This window comes from Biomphalaria glabrata, chromosome 7, assembly GCF_947242115.1.
Source record: "Biomphalaria glabrata chromosome 7, xgBioGlab47.1, whole genome shotgun sequence".
Classification (NCBI taxonomy): Eukaryota; Metazoa; Mollusca; class Gastropoda; family Planorbidae; genus Biomphalaria; species Biomphalaria glabrata.
The window spans coordinates 8,529,918-8,547,744 of record NC_074717.1 but is presented as its reverse complement, the minus strand read 5'-3'; the positions used below and the strand labels follow the sequence as shown (position 1 = coordinate 8,547,744).

At 36.2% G+C, this 17,827-nt stretch overlaps 1 protein-coding gene across 4 annotated transcripts in view; it reads right to left on the bottom strand.

The window, feature by feature from the left end:
- The window catches only part of LOC106070330 (membrane-bound transcription factor site-1 protease-like), a 90,411-nt gene that overhangs the window by 8,291 nt on the left and 64,293 nt on the right, over window positions 1-17,827 (bottom strand). For all 4 annotated transcript variants that reach the window (XM_056034799.1, XM_056034797.1, XM_056034798.1 and 1 more), the window contains exons 18-25: window positions 13,306-13,488; window positions 10,417-10,493; window positions 7,409-7,504; window positions 5,236-5,315; window positions 3,569-3,604; window positions 2,708-2,864; window positions 2,214-2,294; window positions 1,390-1,433 (exon numbers count right to left, since the gene is read on the bottom strand). In XM_056034799.1, the coding sequence (XP_055890774.1) occupies window positions 1,390-1,433; window positions 2,214-2,294; window positions 2,708-2,864; window positions 3,569-3,604; window positions 5,236-5,315; window positions 7,409-7,504; window positions 10,417-10,493; window positions 13,306-13,488 (754 nt within the window). The remainder of the gene's footprint in view (window positions 1-1,389; window positions 1,434-2,213; window positions 2,295-2,707; window positions 2,865-3,568; window positions 3,605-5,235; window positions 5,316-7,408; window positions 7,505-10,416; window positions 10,494-13,305; window positions 13,489-17,827) is intronic.

The window sequence follows — 17,827 nt, the reverse complement described above, 5'->3', positions numbered from 1 at the left end:
GATTATGGAGTTATGTTTCATGAATCATTATCTGTATATGACTTGTTACTAGCATGGGCTTTCAAGCTTACAACCAGTGAATCACATATATAATTATTCCAGTCATCTTGCACATATTAATTTCTTTTACTACAGTACATGACACCCTCATAAACTGTTGGTCACAGATGAGCTTAAAAAAATCTGCCCCATGGATAGCAGGGTCTGAAAGGGGAACTTTACATCATCTGCCCCATGGATAGCAGGGTCTGAAAGAGGAACTTTACATCATCTGCCCCATGGATAGCAGGGTCTGAAAGGGGAACTTTACATCATCTGCCCCATGGATAGCAGGGTCTGAAAGGGGAACTTTACATCATCTGCCCCATGGATAGCAGGGTCTGAAAGGGGAACTTTACATCATCTGCCCCCATGGATAGCAGGGTCTGAAAGAGGAACTTTACATCATCTGCCCCATGGATAGCAGGGTCTGAAAGGGGAACTTTACATCATCTGCCCCATGGATAGCAGGGTCTGAAAGAGGAACTTTACATCATCTGCCCCATGGATAGCAGGGTCTGAAAGGGGAACTTTACATCATCTGCCCCATGGATAGCAGGGTCTGAAAGGGGAACTTTACATCATCTGCCCCATGGATAGCAGGGTCTGAAAGGGGAACTTTACATCATCTGCCCCATGGATAGCAGGGTCTGAAAGGGGAACTTTACTTCTATTTTACTACAGTGCAGCTAATATCAACAAAATTCTGTGTGCAAAATGTACAAGATTGTCTATTTATAAACTCTTTACTTATACATAAACAAATCTGAGTCAAGTGAGAGAATACACAATGAAAGCTTGGTCAACATAGCCAAATTAAATTTTTAGATGATTATATCTTTTTTAAAATTATATTGGTTTTCACTGTATTGCCAATTAAGTATTAATTTTTTCCTAAAAATATATAGATTAACTGTCAAATTTCTAGAAAAAATTGTTAGAGCCATTTTTAGGAACCTGTTCAGTGCCCAGGTTCCAATAAGTTTTTTTCCACCAATGTAGAATTAGCAAGCTAGTAAGAGGAATTATAAATAAAGGAACAAAAGTATAATGAATGAGAATGGGTTAATTTGCAAATGAATTTTTCTCAACAATTAAATAATATACTTTAGAAAAAAAATATTTAAAAAAAAAAGCTTAAAAAAATATAGCTAAGTATAAACAGTTACTTAAAATATATATCATTTATGTTAAATTTTTGTTTGGAGTTTTCTTTAGTTAGAAATACTTTAGTTTAAAACAAAAGGAAGAGTCATGAGACTCACCATCCTGTAGTAACTTTGCAACTATGATGTGGGTATTTGTAATTTAGTGTGAATGTAAGACTAAACAGATTTACTATTCACTTACTGTCATGCTCTCCGATCTTGAAGTCTCCCTCATAAACTGTATCACTGGATATAAACAAAGATGAAATGTTGTTAAATTGAATGTCAATACTAATGATTCTAGCTCATCAAATTGTTTAGTTTATATACTTGACGGAGACCTAGTTCTAGTTATAGATACATGTTTATTTTAATTCACACCTTCACCTATCCCTTAGTCTGTTGGACCGTTGGGGCACCACACAAGATTTGTCAACCATTTTTCTCCATTTCTGTCTTTTGCCTAGGAAAGAACCTCTTTCCAATCTTTTATGTTGTTTTCCCACCGCTTTCTCTGTCTGCCTCTTCTTCTTTTTTTTCTGGTATTGTTCCCTGTATGAAGGTCTTTGTAAGCCCCAAAACCTTTTAATATGGCCATAGAGTTTTAGTTTTCCTTTTTGTTTTAGAATAGTTGGCAGGTCATTGTGGGGTCCATTCACTGTAGTAATTCTGTCTCAAATCTCTTTGTTTGTGATGCGGTCTTCAAATGTGATGCCTAGGATCCTTCTGTAGCATCTTAATGTCATTGCTAGGATCCTCCTCTCTAGCTCTGCAGTCAGCGTCCAACACTTGCAAGCACCTAGTGTGACTAAAAGAATCAGTGGAAGGTACCATCTTCCTTCCTTTAACCCTTACAACTCAATCTGCTAATCAACGAAAGAATTTCAGCCAAATAAGCTCCAGAAGTGACCACACCTAGTTAGTGTTCAATTTGTATTTTTTGCCAGCACTATACAAAAATTCCTTTCATTGTGTAAAGTAATATTACTAACAGGACCACAATGAATACCATCTATGTCTACTTACCTGAAAGCCATGTCCAGAGGTGCTAACAGTTCGTTAAGGGCCGGGATGTTAGCCCCGCCAGTGTCAGGCATCCACCATTGTCTATGAAGATAATGAGAATCACAACAACAAAAATTAAAAACATAAAAAAAACTTTCACTTGACTGATATTTTCAAACATACAAACAAGTATAAAAAAAACAAAAAAAAAAACTTAAAATCCAAAATTGAATCATCTTGAATCAAGCAGCCAAGACTATTTTTGATCCTAGAGGTTTATTATTTTAAAAAACATTTTGAAATTCAGAATCAAATCTTGTGTATTCTTTTTTCTTGCAAACTCTAAAACAGAGAAAAGAGCAGATAAACTTTGGGTAAAAAGATATTTAGTTACTAAGCTGGTTTTCATGAGTCAGTGCTTAAACTCATAAGATTAAGAGTATTTGATCTACCAGGTGTTCTTAGCATGTATAGGCTTCATAACAAGGACACTACAGAATAGCTATTAGACCTACCTGGTGTTTTCATCATAGAACTTGACCTTCTTCATAACTGAGACGTTGTACCAGTCGGCAAACACAATGAGAGACAATCCATTGTCAATGTCTCGACGCAGCTTGCTAATCTCCTCGCTGAAGTATTCTTCTTCGGGGTCTACAAGAAGCAGCGTGCCTGAAGGAAACAATTCAGCACATGAGAACAGTGGTGTAGCTAGGAATTTGCCATCATTTGGGAGTCTTGGGGGTGGGGCTTGACCTCTTTGGGGGCCCCTGCATTTTGCATAATACTTAATATTTAGTGTAAAAAAACCCCACTCATTTGGAGGCCCCCCTCAAATAGGGGCCTGGGGGGATTTTCTAATTTTCCCCCTCGCTCACCCACCCTAGCTACACCTCTGCATGGGAAGCTAGTTTTTACAAACTATATTACCCCAAAGCATTAGGAAAGGGAGGTAACTAGCATAACATAAATAGGTTTAGTTTTGGCAAGTGATCTAATGCCTGTACATTATCAGCTCAGACAAATTTTGCAGTTAGAAGGACTTAGGGAATGCAATGTCATGACTCACTGACCTACACATTCTCAAAAATGGATTACAAACACAGTTGAACAGATACCTGGATAAGAGATCTAAAAAATCACATTCACCAATAAAACAAAAGACATGGGGGGGGGGGGGGGAGTTTTACATTCGAAAACCCATGGTGTTGGAGAAAGAATGAGGTTTAGTTTTAGATAAAACTTGTAAGTATAGAATCCTAGATTAGTACAAGGAGCATACTGGAAAGATGTTTATCAATTTTCTATTTGTTACCTCCCTTCGGATACCACCTTTCTTCACCAAAAGACAAAGAAAACAAAAAGAATCCACTTACCATACTGGGTGGCATCAAAACAGGTGAAGGGGGAACCTAAGGGAGATAATACAATCAATTGAGTCAGTGAAAGTAAACATAATTATACTCACTACAATGTCTAAAATAAATGTATACACACACAGACACCAATATTTAGAAATTAATATTAAAGAGTCACAGGGAAATGAATCCTGAGCGTATTAGTGGTACTCAAAATGGTCCTGTCCTTGACCTACAATAGAAAACAACTAACATGTACTAAAGCAAATCATCAACCGAAGTAATTCTAATATACAAACAACTATACCAGAATGTAGCAAATTATGAGATAATTATTATTACTTAATAATTTAATTCTAGAAAGATAGTGAAACCAGTCTTCTACTAGAGTGTGTAAAACAAGATAACCAATTTTCAACATAAACAATGTGGCCTGCATGATAGATCTGCAAGTCAATTTCTCTCTAACTCACTGTAAAGACGTTTGAAACCAAGGCTCTCCAGGCAGATATCTTCAAAAATAGTGTATGAATAGGTAGACTGTCTCATTATGTCCAACCAGTTTTCCTTCAGGCAATCTTGACTACAGAGACTTAAGGGTTAATTATATCTCTATCCAGGCCTTCTGAGCTAGCTAAACCTCTTATCACAATTTAGTGAGCCACTCTTCCTTCTTGTCAGCCTATTCTAATCCATATGCCTCAAAAGTTTTTTCTATGATGGGCATTCATATTACAGATGTGGTAAAGAGAAAGAAAATGAGGGGATCTCCCTGAGGCGCTCAGCATTGGGCACCAGTCTCTAGTCTGAGTGTCTTCGGTTATACACCCCTCACTCTCCCCAGACAAAATGAGTGTGATGAATTTGCATTTGCTTGGAACCTTTTCAGACGGAATAATTGCTGTCATTTAGGACAGTGCAGTGGTGGGGAGCTTCCATTGGCCTAGAGTTTCAAAAGAAGTGGTCACACTAATGAGGTGTGGTCAATCTAATGAGATTTGGTCTCACCTCTAATGAAATTTGGTCTCACCTCTAATGAGATTTGGTCTCAACTCTAATGAGATGTGGTCTCAACTCTAATGAGATTTGGTCTCAACTCTAATAAGAACTCTAATGAAATGTGGTCTCACCTCTAATGAGATTTGGTCTCAACTCTAATGAGATGTGGTCTCAACTCTAATGAGATTTGGTCTCAACTCTAATAAGAACTCTAATGAAATGTGGTCTCAACTCTAATGAAATTTGATCTCAACTCTAATAAGAACTCTAATGAGATGTGGTCTCAACTCTAGTGAAATGTGGTCTCAACTCTAGTGAAATGTGGTCTCAACTCTAATAAGAACATTAACAAATATAGAGACACCATAATGAAAAAATAAAGAATAAGGTTTAGGGTAAATCAAGTGGGGCATTTCCCCATCATCCTCCTTTCTCAGATTCTCCAGTTGTCAGAGCATGCATCATTGATTGATAACACAAAGAGAATGAAAAACAGAACAAGATTTATTACACAAAAAGTAATGCAGAAAAAAAAAAGTACTTTTTCAAGGTTATGTTAATCTTTTTTTTTTTTTACATTAATCTGGCCCAGGAAAGCATAAATTTAGACCCAAACAGGAAGCATAAGGTCATACTGTTATCAGTCCATGGCCCTACTAGTGATACCAACAAGGGTAATAACTCACCTAGAACTTCCACATAATATCCTTTCTCTCTCAAGTGTTGATACATGTCTTTGAAGTTAGTGTGGATGTGGTCGCCATTCCTGAATAACATTCATACAATTACTGACCAACAATTTAACAGACAGAAATAGATCAAAAGCAAAGAGTTAAACATGCTTTTTTTTTTGTCATTAATAGGATCAGTCAAAATAAAAATGATTCCAGTTGGCAATAGGACAGATGACAATAGTTCACCTGTTAATAAGGGTGTTCTGTGGCCAGTACAATGACCAACCAATCTGAGGTCAGGTATGCATTAGGATAGGTGTAAATTCATAGACATCAATGAAGATCGCACAACTTTTTTTTTTCATTACTTTTTAAACTTTCAAAAACAAATATATATAAATTTAAATGCACATTTTTATTGAAATGGTGTAGTGATGCATACAAGTTTTGTAGTTTTTGAAAATCTCTTTTATATTGTACATATTCATGTCACAGAATACTCAGTGCCCTCTGGTCTAATCTCTTTTATATTGTACATCTTCATGTCATAGAATACTCAGCGCCCTCTGGTCTAATCTCTTTTATATTGTACATCTTCATGTCATAGAATACTCAGCGCCCTCTGGTCTAATCTCTTTTATATTGTACATCTTCATGTCACAGAATACTCAGCGCCCTCTGGTCTAATCTTTTTTATATTGTACATCTTCGTGTCACAGAATACTCAGCGCCCTCTGGTCTAATCTCTTTTATATTGTACATCTTCATGTCACAGAATACTCAGCGCCCTCTGGTCTAATCTCTTTTGTACTGTACATCTTCATGTCACAGAATACTCAGCGCCCTCTGGTCTAATCTCTTTTATATTGTACATCTTCATGTCACAGAATACTCAGCGCCCTCTGGTCTAATCTCTTTTGTACTGTACATCTTCATGTCACAGAATACTCAGCACCCTCTGGTCTAATCTCTTTTATATTGTACATCTTCATGTCACAGAATACTCAGCGCCCTCTGGTCTAATCTCTTTTATATTGTACATCTTCATGTCACAGAATACTCAGCGCCCTCTGGTCTAATCTCTTTTATATTGTACATCTTCATGTCACAGAATACTCAGCGCCCTCTGGTCTAATCTCTTTTATATTGTACATCTTCATGTCACAGAATACTCAGCGCCCTCTGGTCTAATCTCTTTTGTATTGTACATCTTCATGTCACAGAATACTCAGCGCCCTCTGGTCTAATCTTTTTTGTGCAACTAGAGGGTTAGAAAGAAGAACGTTTCTATCTGGTCTAAATTGAGATTCGAATTTGAGACTATTGGTTAGGGAGCTAAGTGGTTTATGCTTATCAGTCAAAAATGATCAATACAGCCAATGTGGGCTGACAGAGGTTAAAAAAAAAAAGAAAGCATTCAAAGTGACTTTACCATTTCCCTGACACATGACTAAAATGTAGACAATTTTTAAAAATATTTTTACACATGAATACTAAATCTAGATTTAAAACTCCACTGCAAGGGTGTGTGTGTGTGTGTGTGGGGGGTCTAAAGAGAGGGTAGAAGATGGAAAGCTAACTGTTTTTATGGCGGACGGTTAATGAGGGTATCATATGGTCAGCACAAAGACCAACCACATTTACTTTCCCAATTGTATGTCAGGTGCCAATAAAAGTGATGGGCATCCTACAAATCCCATAGTTCAAAGTCCCAGTCTTCACCATTATTCGAACTCAAAACCCCTTGGTTTGGAAGCCAAGCACTTTACAACTCAGCCACTAAACAGAACACTTCTAGATGAGTCCATGAAGCAGGTTAAACTAACTCACAAAATGTATGCCTGATTTTGTACCCAAATAATTTTTAGCATTGAGTATCTATAAAACATGTTTTATTAATTAGAAGCCAACATTAATGAGCATCTCAACATCATTGCAGAAGATGTACCAAATTTTGTCAATAATCTCTCAAAGATTAAAATTCACCCTGGCCTTCTCTTCCTTTGGGACAACAGACAAGCAGTTGATGTTATAATCTCATATTAAATTCTGCAGGCTATTGCAGCCCCAGTGCTAGGTCACAGTGACATCTATTTGTCTAAAAGGAAGAAAAAAAAAAACCAACAACAAAAGCACAGCTATTCCACATTCAAATCATTTTGTGTTGCATACTGAACTCACTCACCAGTCTAATGGGTCATTCTTCATGCGTAGATTATCTCTGGGGAAATACCCCGGCGGGTAGCGCAGGTTGTGGTACTGGTCCCACAGAATCCGCTTGCTGAAAATAAAAGAAGGAACAAGTAAATAAAAAAAGGGGGAGATAATAAAAATGCCATTAACAGAACCTGTGTGGAAATTATTATCCAGACCAAGTGGGAACAGAAAAAAAAAATGTCCACAAAAAAAAAAAAAAAAAAAAAAAAAAATATAATCATCCGATGATAGAATAGTGCACGACGCAGGTAGAAATTCATTAAAGTCTAAGTTCAGAACAATATTGTTTTACGTGAGTTAACATTCCAGAATTTCAAATCTATCCAATAGTTTTTATTACAGGAGCTGCTCAAGTCGTAGAGCCTTTTATAATTAATCCCCATACTGAACTCCGGCAGAAGATGGGATTTATCATTTTGGACTTATCTGACACCAGGACTATCATGCAGTGGTGTGCTCAAAATGGCAAGCAGCCCATAGGCCTCTAAAGCTATTGATGACTCAGGAATAATGTGAGTGACTAATTAAAAACACAGGCAGCTCATCAACCAGTAAGCTACAGATGATGGAGATAATATTTGGCTCTGTGATTCATCAGAAGAACTGGCAGCACACTGATATTTGAAGAAGACACAAGATCAACTATATAATTTAGCAGGGCAGTTTTTGAGCACAAATCTCACGGAAACTAATTTGTCAGCAAAAAAAAAAATTCTGTTCAGTTTTATTAGAAATTTAATTATAATATCAGTGCAATATTGATTGCCACATCCTTATCCCAGCATAGCTGGTCTGCATTTCCTTATGCCTGCATAACCATCTCAATATCACTAAATGATTAAGTCTAAGAAAATGGAAACAACAGGCATAGCGCCATTAAAAGATGAACATAACATAATACATAATGATAATGAAACTAAAGCAAACATCCTAAACAAATACTTTGCATCAGCATTCTCAGCCCCAGGAGACAAAGACATATTACTTAATTTTAACCAAGTAGACAACATAGAAGATTTAGTAGTACAAGAAAATGGAATTAAAAAACTATTAGCCAACACCAAACCAAATAAAGTGTCTGGACCTGATGGTATTCCAGCTAGATTACTCAAAGAACTAAGCAATGAGCTAGCCCCAGTGTTCAAAATACTCTTTCAGGCATCGCTTAACCAGGGCAGAGTACCAAAGGACTGGAAAGAAGCTAATGTCACCCCCCTATTTAAAAAAGGAGAAAAATCTGACCCAGGAAACTACAGACCAGTATCACTTACCAGCATCACATGTAAAATCCTAGAACACATAATATGTAGCAACATCATAAACCACTTAGACAAACATAATGTCCTCACCCCATACCAACATGGCTTTAGGAAATATAGATCATGTGAAACACAACTAATAGGACTAATTGATGATTTTTCAAAAGGTTTAGACAATAGTGAACAAATAGATGCTATCTTACTAGATTTTTCCAAGGCTTTTGACAAAGTTCACCACCATAGTTTGCTTAAAAAATTAAAATATTTCGGCATTAATGGTCCACTGCATCAGTGGATTAAAGATTTTTTGAGAGAACAAACTGTAATAATAAATGGCTCTAAATCAACACCGATAACAGTAAACTCAGGTGTACCTCAAGGAACAGTCTTGGGTCCACTACTATTTTTAATTTACATAAATGATTTACCAAATTGCATTAGTTCAGGAACAAAAGTCAAATTATTTGCAGATGATTGCATAACATATAGAACAATAAAAACAACACACGACACAAATATTTTACAAAGAGAATTAGATGAATTACAAAAATGGGAATCAAATTGGAGCATGTCTTTCCACCCAGAAAAATGTCAGTTGTTAAGAGTAACAAAAAAAACTAAAACAAATTAATTCCACTTATCTTATTCATGGCAAACCAGTAACACAGACTAAAAACGCAAAATACTTAGGTGTTATAATAAATGAAAAACTGTCATGGAATCCACATATTGATGAAACTATAAAAAAATCCAACAAAGCATTAGGGTTTATTAAAAGAAATTTCTATAAATCAAATAAGAACATAAAACTAAAATGTTATTTAACCTTGGTTAGACCAATAATAGAATATGCATCCTCCGTTTGGGACCCCTCAACTCAATAAAACATTAAGAAACTGGAACAAACACAAAATAGAGCAGTGAGATTCATAACAAACAAATATTCACATTTGACTAGAGTAACACCATTAGTAAAATCACTAAATTTAGAACGCCTTCAGGACAGAAGACTCAAACGTAAAGTAGCAATTATACATAAAACACTGAACCATAATCTTCAAATACAAAAACAAAATTTAATAAAATACTCTGAAAGACACAAAGATAAAGGCACATTCCTGTCCCATATGCTAGGACAAATTTGTACAAATACTCGTTCTTCCCTAGTGCTATTAGAGCATGGAATGGGTTGCCTGAGCTAGCCAGGAAAGCCAGTGACTTGGCAGCATTTAAGTCATTGATTAATATGCCTGACTAAATGCATGACGCGTAGGACGTAATCATCTTCTTTTTTGAAGTAACGTCTGTATTATATAAGATAAGATAAGATTTCCTTATCCCTTCAAAATAGTCTGCTTTTCCTTATACCTGTATAGCTAGCTAGCTCGTGTCCATCTTCTTGTGTTTCCATCATCCAGTAGCTACGCATCCCACCAGAAGTCTATAAATGAGCAATATGATGATGGAACTGGAAGAACCAATGAAGGCTAGGCTGAATTCCTGGATTCAATTTCTTCTGGACTGCAAAATGTTTTCGTTTAAAATAGTTCAGGAGCCATTTTACTAGATGTTTTGCTAGACATTTTATAGGATGTTTTACTCTACTTTTTAAAGTTCAGATCTACTCAACTGAAACCAAGGAACTGGTTCACTAAAGAGCAGTCACAATAACTCATTTCTAAATATGGTTTCAATAGTCCCTGAGATAAAAACTCACCTTCTGGGGGGCGTAGGTATAATTTTCGCCCTAACAGGAATAACAATAGTAGATCTTCTTGCCTCTGTTTCTTCATCCTACAGTTAAAAACAATAGGAACAGGATTCATAAATATGTATCAAGAAATAAAGTGTGGAAATGTTTCTCTAAGAAAGTACTTTATTAGTTTCAGTATATTAAAAATGAAAACACAAGGTATATACATAACAAGTAAGAAAAAAAAAGAGTAACAAAAACAACATGATACTGCATGTAATAAGGGAACTACCATCACATACGTAACACAGTTACAGTAACAAAAACAAGTAAAATTCACACAAAAAAACTGTTTTTAAAAAACAAAGCTTATATTAAGTGTATCAATCAATTTAATCAGTCATGTAATTAAATTTGTAGTAGATTCTAGCCTAACAATACTAAATTTGTGCGATCGGAAATATTTTTACCGACTGTTTTGTATAGCGCAATTTCATACTTTTAGCTTTCTCATTTGCTATGATCCTATCACTTGGCTGGACCTGTAGGAAAGGGGTGGGGGAGAATGAAGGGGATATCCGGGTATTCGTTTTTAAAATGTATTTATATTTTAAAAAGTGAACGACCTGAATTCGAACTCGTAGGTTAAAGGTAACCACTCTGCTAGCATTGCACGTATGAACAAGGAAGATTGTATAGTTATCTATTGTTTCTATTTCATGTTTGTGTTTACTAAGCCTCAGATGATGACCTATTAAGGGGACTAATTTAGCTTATACCACCACTTCAGTCAAGCACAATTTCTTTCCCTTGTTCAAGATACCAAAGAAAATAATTAATTACCAACAGTAAATCAACTAATCGATATTTTAAAAAAAAATTGATTCTTCTTGTGTTGTCAGGTAAAAGAAATAATTGAGCACAATTTCAGCTTGATCCAATTTTGGGCATGAGAGAGATATAACATTTTACCAGAAAGACAGACAAAAAAAAAACAGACAAAGTGAGTTGATATTAAGCTTTGTAAAAAATGCATAAACTCTTACTTTTCAACAAAGTATGCAAGAAATGTTAGAGGAGAAACATAAGAGGCTACTTATAATGTAAAAGTATTCTACCAGCAAAGATTTGTTATATGAGTCCTCACAAATGTTACTAAACTGGGATTAAAACATTTTCTCTTAAATTCAATATTCACTAAGGGTCAAGTCTCTTACAGGAAAGTTAACAGCTACTGACCATTGACCCACTAACATCCATTCTTCGCATGGTCAGTAATTATTTTTCCATAGATTCTAAAATGCGAACCACATAATCTGATAATTACATGATCTGCGTAGGATTCTACTTGCTATGTTTGTAAAATGTTTTACATGTTTCGGATGTTCCTTCAGAGTTGAAGATAGTTTACTTCCTAGTCCAAACCTCCCGCAGGACGACAGGGAATGGGAGCTGGCAAGATTTGAACCCTTGACCATCGATAAATCCGAACGACAGTCCAGCAAGCAAACCGCACGACCAGGCAGCAATCAAACACTTAAGCTTTTTACATCACCTTAAGACTGAAATGTTCACTGGACTGACAGCAAAGGTAAAATAAGCAGACGTAGAACTAATTAATTCCTGCAGGAAGTAGCGTTCAGTCATAGATTAAAAAAAAACAACTACAGACACAAAACGCTAATTGATAATGTAATATAACAATAGGGAAACTGAATCTAAGCCTTTTGAAAAGTATTTTCAGTTAGTGTAATTAAAGGACCTGATGAAAGATTTTGTTGATACTACCCTATGAAGTTAATGTACAACATCTTGATCTAATCAGACGTTCCATAAAGGAAATGGCTTTTCAAAACTTAATGTGGCCTGCTCCTCTTGCACAAAAAGTTTTTTTTTTTTCAAAGAAAGGTTACAAGGTTAGGAGTACTTTAAAGTACTGATATCCACAGAACAAGGAAATCTCTTAGAAGTAATCAATTCTTAACTCTTTCTCTCCGTAATTATTTACCACTTTCTGATGTTGATCAACATTTGTATCGTCGGTTAAAAGAGAAAGAGTAAAGTGTGACTGAAATGGGACACCCTCCCACCCTCTTTTTAGTTATTCATTTCAAAATAGATACAGAGTATAATCTAAGATATGGGAATTGTTTTGCTTCATAGTCTAAAAGAAATTTTTCTAAGCAAAACATACAATGGCTGCCTGGTCGTGCGGATGGCTGCCTGATCGTGCGGTTTGCACAATGGACTGTCGTTCAGATTTATCAATGGTCCCGGGTTCAAACCCTGCCCGCTCCCATCCCTTGTCGCCCTGCAGGAGGTTTGGACTAGGAAGTAAACTATCTTCAACTCTGAAGGAACATCTGAAACATGTAAAACATTTTACAAACATTTTACAATCAGGACTTTCATATTAGTGTCAGCTTCACCTAAACTTAAGCTTTTTGTCCACTAATTCCAGGACGCATGTTTATTTATGAGTGTACCTTTTATTAGTTTTATAAGTCCTCTATAAAAATTATGGGGCATGGTATATAAATGGTAAAGTGCTTGGCTTCAAAACAGAAGATAGGGATTCAATTCTGAATTAACTCTTATGGGAACCTGACTTACATTGGGGTAAATAAAGGTGGTTTGTCTTTGTGCTGGAAATATGACACCCTCATTAATCATCAGCCATAAAAACAGATGAGCTTTAGTTTTTTTTTTTAAAAGATGAGCTTTACATCATCTATATATCATCACTGGGTACCCGTCACTTTTCAAAACTCTATAATACATTAAAAGTAAAAAGTAACGTTCCCCTTCCAGACCTTGTGATCTGTAGGGCAGATGATGTTAGGGACATCTGTTTCTTTTGGCCCAATATAATAAATGATTAAGATTTTTAAAAATGTCAATGTATGCTTTTACCTCTGGAGGTGATTCAACTGTCAGTGTGATCTGACCTTTGGCCACACCCTCCCAGGTAGCTGCATCCTTAGAAGCTGTGATGGAGACGGCCAGGTATCCAGACCAGGGCCAGAGGTCAGCGGAGTAAGAAAAGGACACATCAATGTGATGACCAAACTCTGGTGTGTAGGGCTCCCACTTGGGCTGGAACAGAAACAAGAGGAAACAAGGCTGCAATCAATGATACCTGTACAATTTTAGTAGAGTCATAAATCAAGTAGAAAAAAACAGCATAATTAATAGTAAAATGTTTTACATGTTTCGGATGTTCCTTCAGAGTTGAAGATAGTTTACTTCCTAGTCCAAACCTCCCGCAGGACGACGGGGGATGGGAGCGGGCAGGATTTGAACCCTCGACCATCGATAAATCCGAACGACAGTCCAGCGCACAAACCGCATGACCAGGCATCCATCCTTTAGCACAGTGGCATGGCTAGGGAGGGGGGGAGAATTAGAAAATCCCCCTGGGGCCCCACTTGAGGGGGCCCCCAAATGAGTGTTTTTTTAAATTAAAATTAAATATTATGCAAATGCAGGGCTACCAAAGAGGTAAAGCCCCCTGGGCCCCCCAAACGATGGTAAATTCTTAGCTACGCCCCTGCTTTAGTATTGTTTTCTTTATTATTATTATGATTATTATTATTTAACACTTAAGAATCTAAGCATTTTCGTCTGAAATTTATTATCATATTAATAGATATTAAAACTGTATATTAAAAAAAAAAAAACAGAAATACTTTCCTTTTTAAACTTAAATTTTATTGCCATTTTTTATACTCTCCTTTCCACATCCCTTTTAAAAACTTCAGATCTAGAGGGAAATACCCAGAGGTGGAGGTTCTGCAAAGTAGCAGACGCAATATTTGACCCGGAGTGACCCGCGATCTAGAGTGCACATGCTTCCAACTGCACTGTCTGTCGGTCGGAATTCCTTGTATACAGAACATACACTTAGAACAAACAGTGCACTTCTGCGCAAGGGTTGCCAGATTTCATTCAACCAAATTTGAAAACTTAGGCCCAAACCATAGACTTATATATTATATCTAGACTGGAAACCGGAAATAAATTCTTATCCACGACTGATCAATTCACAGACCTATACATATATAGATTTTTATGTACGTAAACTCTTTTTTCAGGCTCTATGGGGAGTCGCCCCAATCAATCTGTCTTAGAAAACCAATGATCTTTAGTTTTCAAAGTTTAGAAATAATGCAAAATCATTTCTCGGATATTCACGCAAATATATGAAACAAAGCCATTTCCTGTTTATTTCCATTGAGATAATGTTTCAAAAATCCTAGATCTAGATGGAAATAATTCATGTTGATTTAAATCATCTTATGTACATTTAAATAGATTGATTACCTAGATCTTTCTAGATTATGTATGTAAAAATTGCAAAATAATAATTATGACACGAGAGTACTTTTATTTTTGATGTTCAATTACTAGATCTAGATCTAAAAATTAAATTATATGTTACATAGGTTAGGGTTGAAAAATAATAACTTCACTTCTTTTAACTACTTTACAAAACAACGAATTGATCCAACTTTCTAAAAAAATTTCACGACATTTTTTGTAGTGTTAAAAAATCTCCATGTCCAGTCTAGATATAGTATATATACGTCTATGGCCCAAACCAAATCATAGCATTCAGCTTATTCCTGTTGGCGTGGTCATTTCTACTCTACAAGATTAAAGGCCAGTGAAGCGATAGCAATAGCATTCATATTAACCGTGAGTCCCAAAAGTTATTTCTAGGCGTGTCTTGTTTTAGATACATTTGTGCCCCTTTCCAACCTTGTGGTCTATAGAGCACATGATGTAAAGGTCATCTGTTTCTACGGCCGACGGTGAACGAGGGTGTCATGTGGCCAGCACATCAGCCAACCGTCTTTACTTTCCCCCACAGGTATTCATTAGAGTTGAATGGACTCAGGGGCATCCTAAAAAATCCCGAAACTAAACATCTTCACTGAGATTTGAACCCGGGACTCCTCAGGGTCGGAAGCAAAGCGCTTCAGCACCCAGTCCCCACGCCCCCCCCCTCCTTTCCTTCATTAGCTTTAGATAAAAATAGTTTTAAATTCTGAAGATAATGATAATAATATTTTCTTTTAAAGTCAGCTTTCATAACTCAATAGTACTGTATATGTACAACTAGGTAAACACTTGCTTGGGTGACGTCAACTCAATCCTACAGAAACACACGCAATAAAACATTTATGGGGTTTGTGTCTCATACATATCGCTAGAGGCATCTCAGAACAGAAAACTAAAATGTAAATCAGCAATATAACAAAATAATAATTAAAATATAATAACCAGAAGCTTACAAAAACAAAACCATAACGTAATTTTTAAAAAATTCTTATTCCATTGGCAAGGACCAAAGTATATAAGTATGCGGTGGCTGAGTGGTTAAGCGTTTGGCTTCCTAAACTAGGGTCCTGGGTTCGAATTCTCGATGAAGACAGTGATTCTGAAAGTCGGGATTTTTAGGGCGCCCCTGAGTCCAACCAATTTTAATGGGTACCTGACATATAAATATAGTTGGGGAAAGTAAAGGCGGGCGGTCGTTGAGCTGACCACAATACACTGGCCAAAGAAACAGATGACCTTAACACGCATGGCCTGAAAGGGGAACTTTTTAGTCTTTTCTTTGCCACTAATGACTGGAGGATGGAACGGGAAAACCACAGAGTTAGTAGAGTTAAAGTACATTGTTAGTAGAGTTAAAGCACTTAACTATAATATACAGGACAAAATTTACACGTGGAAACGAGCAGGGCGTAATAAAAATCTGTGTTTTTGTTCAAGAAGTCTGCTGTTTATGAGAGAAGACAGACTTCCTAAATACATTCATTTGTGCTATATGTCATAGTAGGGGTGTGTTGACTAGCACTATACATCCATTTCAAATTTGTCTACCCTCTCAAGTGTACGTAGCACTTGCTACAGAATGTAAAGATAATAAAAGTAGCATCACGAACAGGTTATAAAAAGAACAACACCATTGATCTACAGCTTTCCATAATTTCAAAGAGTATCAAAACCGCATTTTATGATGCGAAAGATATCGTCTGCATAATTCATTCGCCGTCAATCATGGGGAAACATTATGTCCCCTGTATTTCAAAAATAATAGTAAAAAAAAGGTCAAATCATCATAATGGCGCTCACAGCACAGGCCAACATAGTTCAAATGTTGCCTGCGGTTAGGTCTCTGCGGACGATTCACGTTAAAAGCTTAACTTTGCGTGAGCTAACGTCTGAAACATTTAAACCTTGAGGGGGGGAGAACACCGTTCAATGGCTGCAAAATCTCTCATTATTGCAAGGCTTATTTCCCGTTAGTTGATTAGTTAGTTAATTGCATCTAATTGATTAATTAATTGTTTTATTTTTTTTTTATTTATTCGTGTGTTATCATCGACAGTGACTAATTGTGCCAGGTTTCAACTTGATCCGAGACTTGGAAGTGGGAGATATAACGTGTACAAAATGTGGACAAAGAAGTGAGTGAGTTGATAGAAGCTTGGGAGCAAGCAAAATATAAATAAAACATATACAACAACGACAAAAAAGCTTATCTAAGGAAAACAAAATTCCCTGCCATTTCTCTCAATACTGCAGGGTTTAACGCACTTATTCTATATAAAACCTAATCAATTATCAATTAATTGGTTATTTTTTCAACTGACTTATGTATTGTAATCGACTATGAATAATTAAGTAAAGTTTCAACTTGGTCCGAGACTAGAACGTAGGGGGGAAAAGACGTATACAAGATGTCTATCAGACAGACACAGGGAGGGAGTTAAAGCTTTGTAAAAGTTCAAATGCCTTCACAAAATGTGATTTTAAAACCAATTACAAATAGTAGTACTTGGCTAGCGGGTGTCTGGGTTGACGAAATAATGAACTGCATAACAATGAACAGTTCTTAGCGCAAGGACTGTTCTAGGAGAAAACTGTCTATGTGTTCAAGTGCGTGCAAATGTTATTAAATCTCAATTTCTTACATATTTTATATTTGTGGACATTATATACTTTGAGGTCACAGGAAACAAAAGTTATTCCGCACCAAAGATTTTTGCTTTTCTGTTTGAGAGAGCGTATCCAAATCCATTAAAGAGAAATCGAGATACCGGTACTAATTAGAAAGAAGAATAGAAATTTGTTGAAGAAAGATTCTCCTTTTTAAATACAGGTACTGGGTTCACACTTCTATCTCTGTTTAAGTCACTTAAATTTATAAGCTGGTTTTATGCACCAATAGATCTATTTACAATTTGAGAATCTCGCTGTGGAGAGTATCTATACTGTATGCACCAGTAGATCTATTTACATTTTGAGAATCTTGGTGTGGAGAGTAGCTAGGCTGTATGCACCAGTAGATCTATTTACATTTTGAGACTCTTGGTGTGGAGAGTAACTAGGCTGTATGCACCAGTAGATCTATTTAAATTTT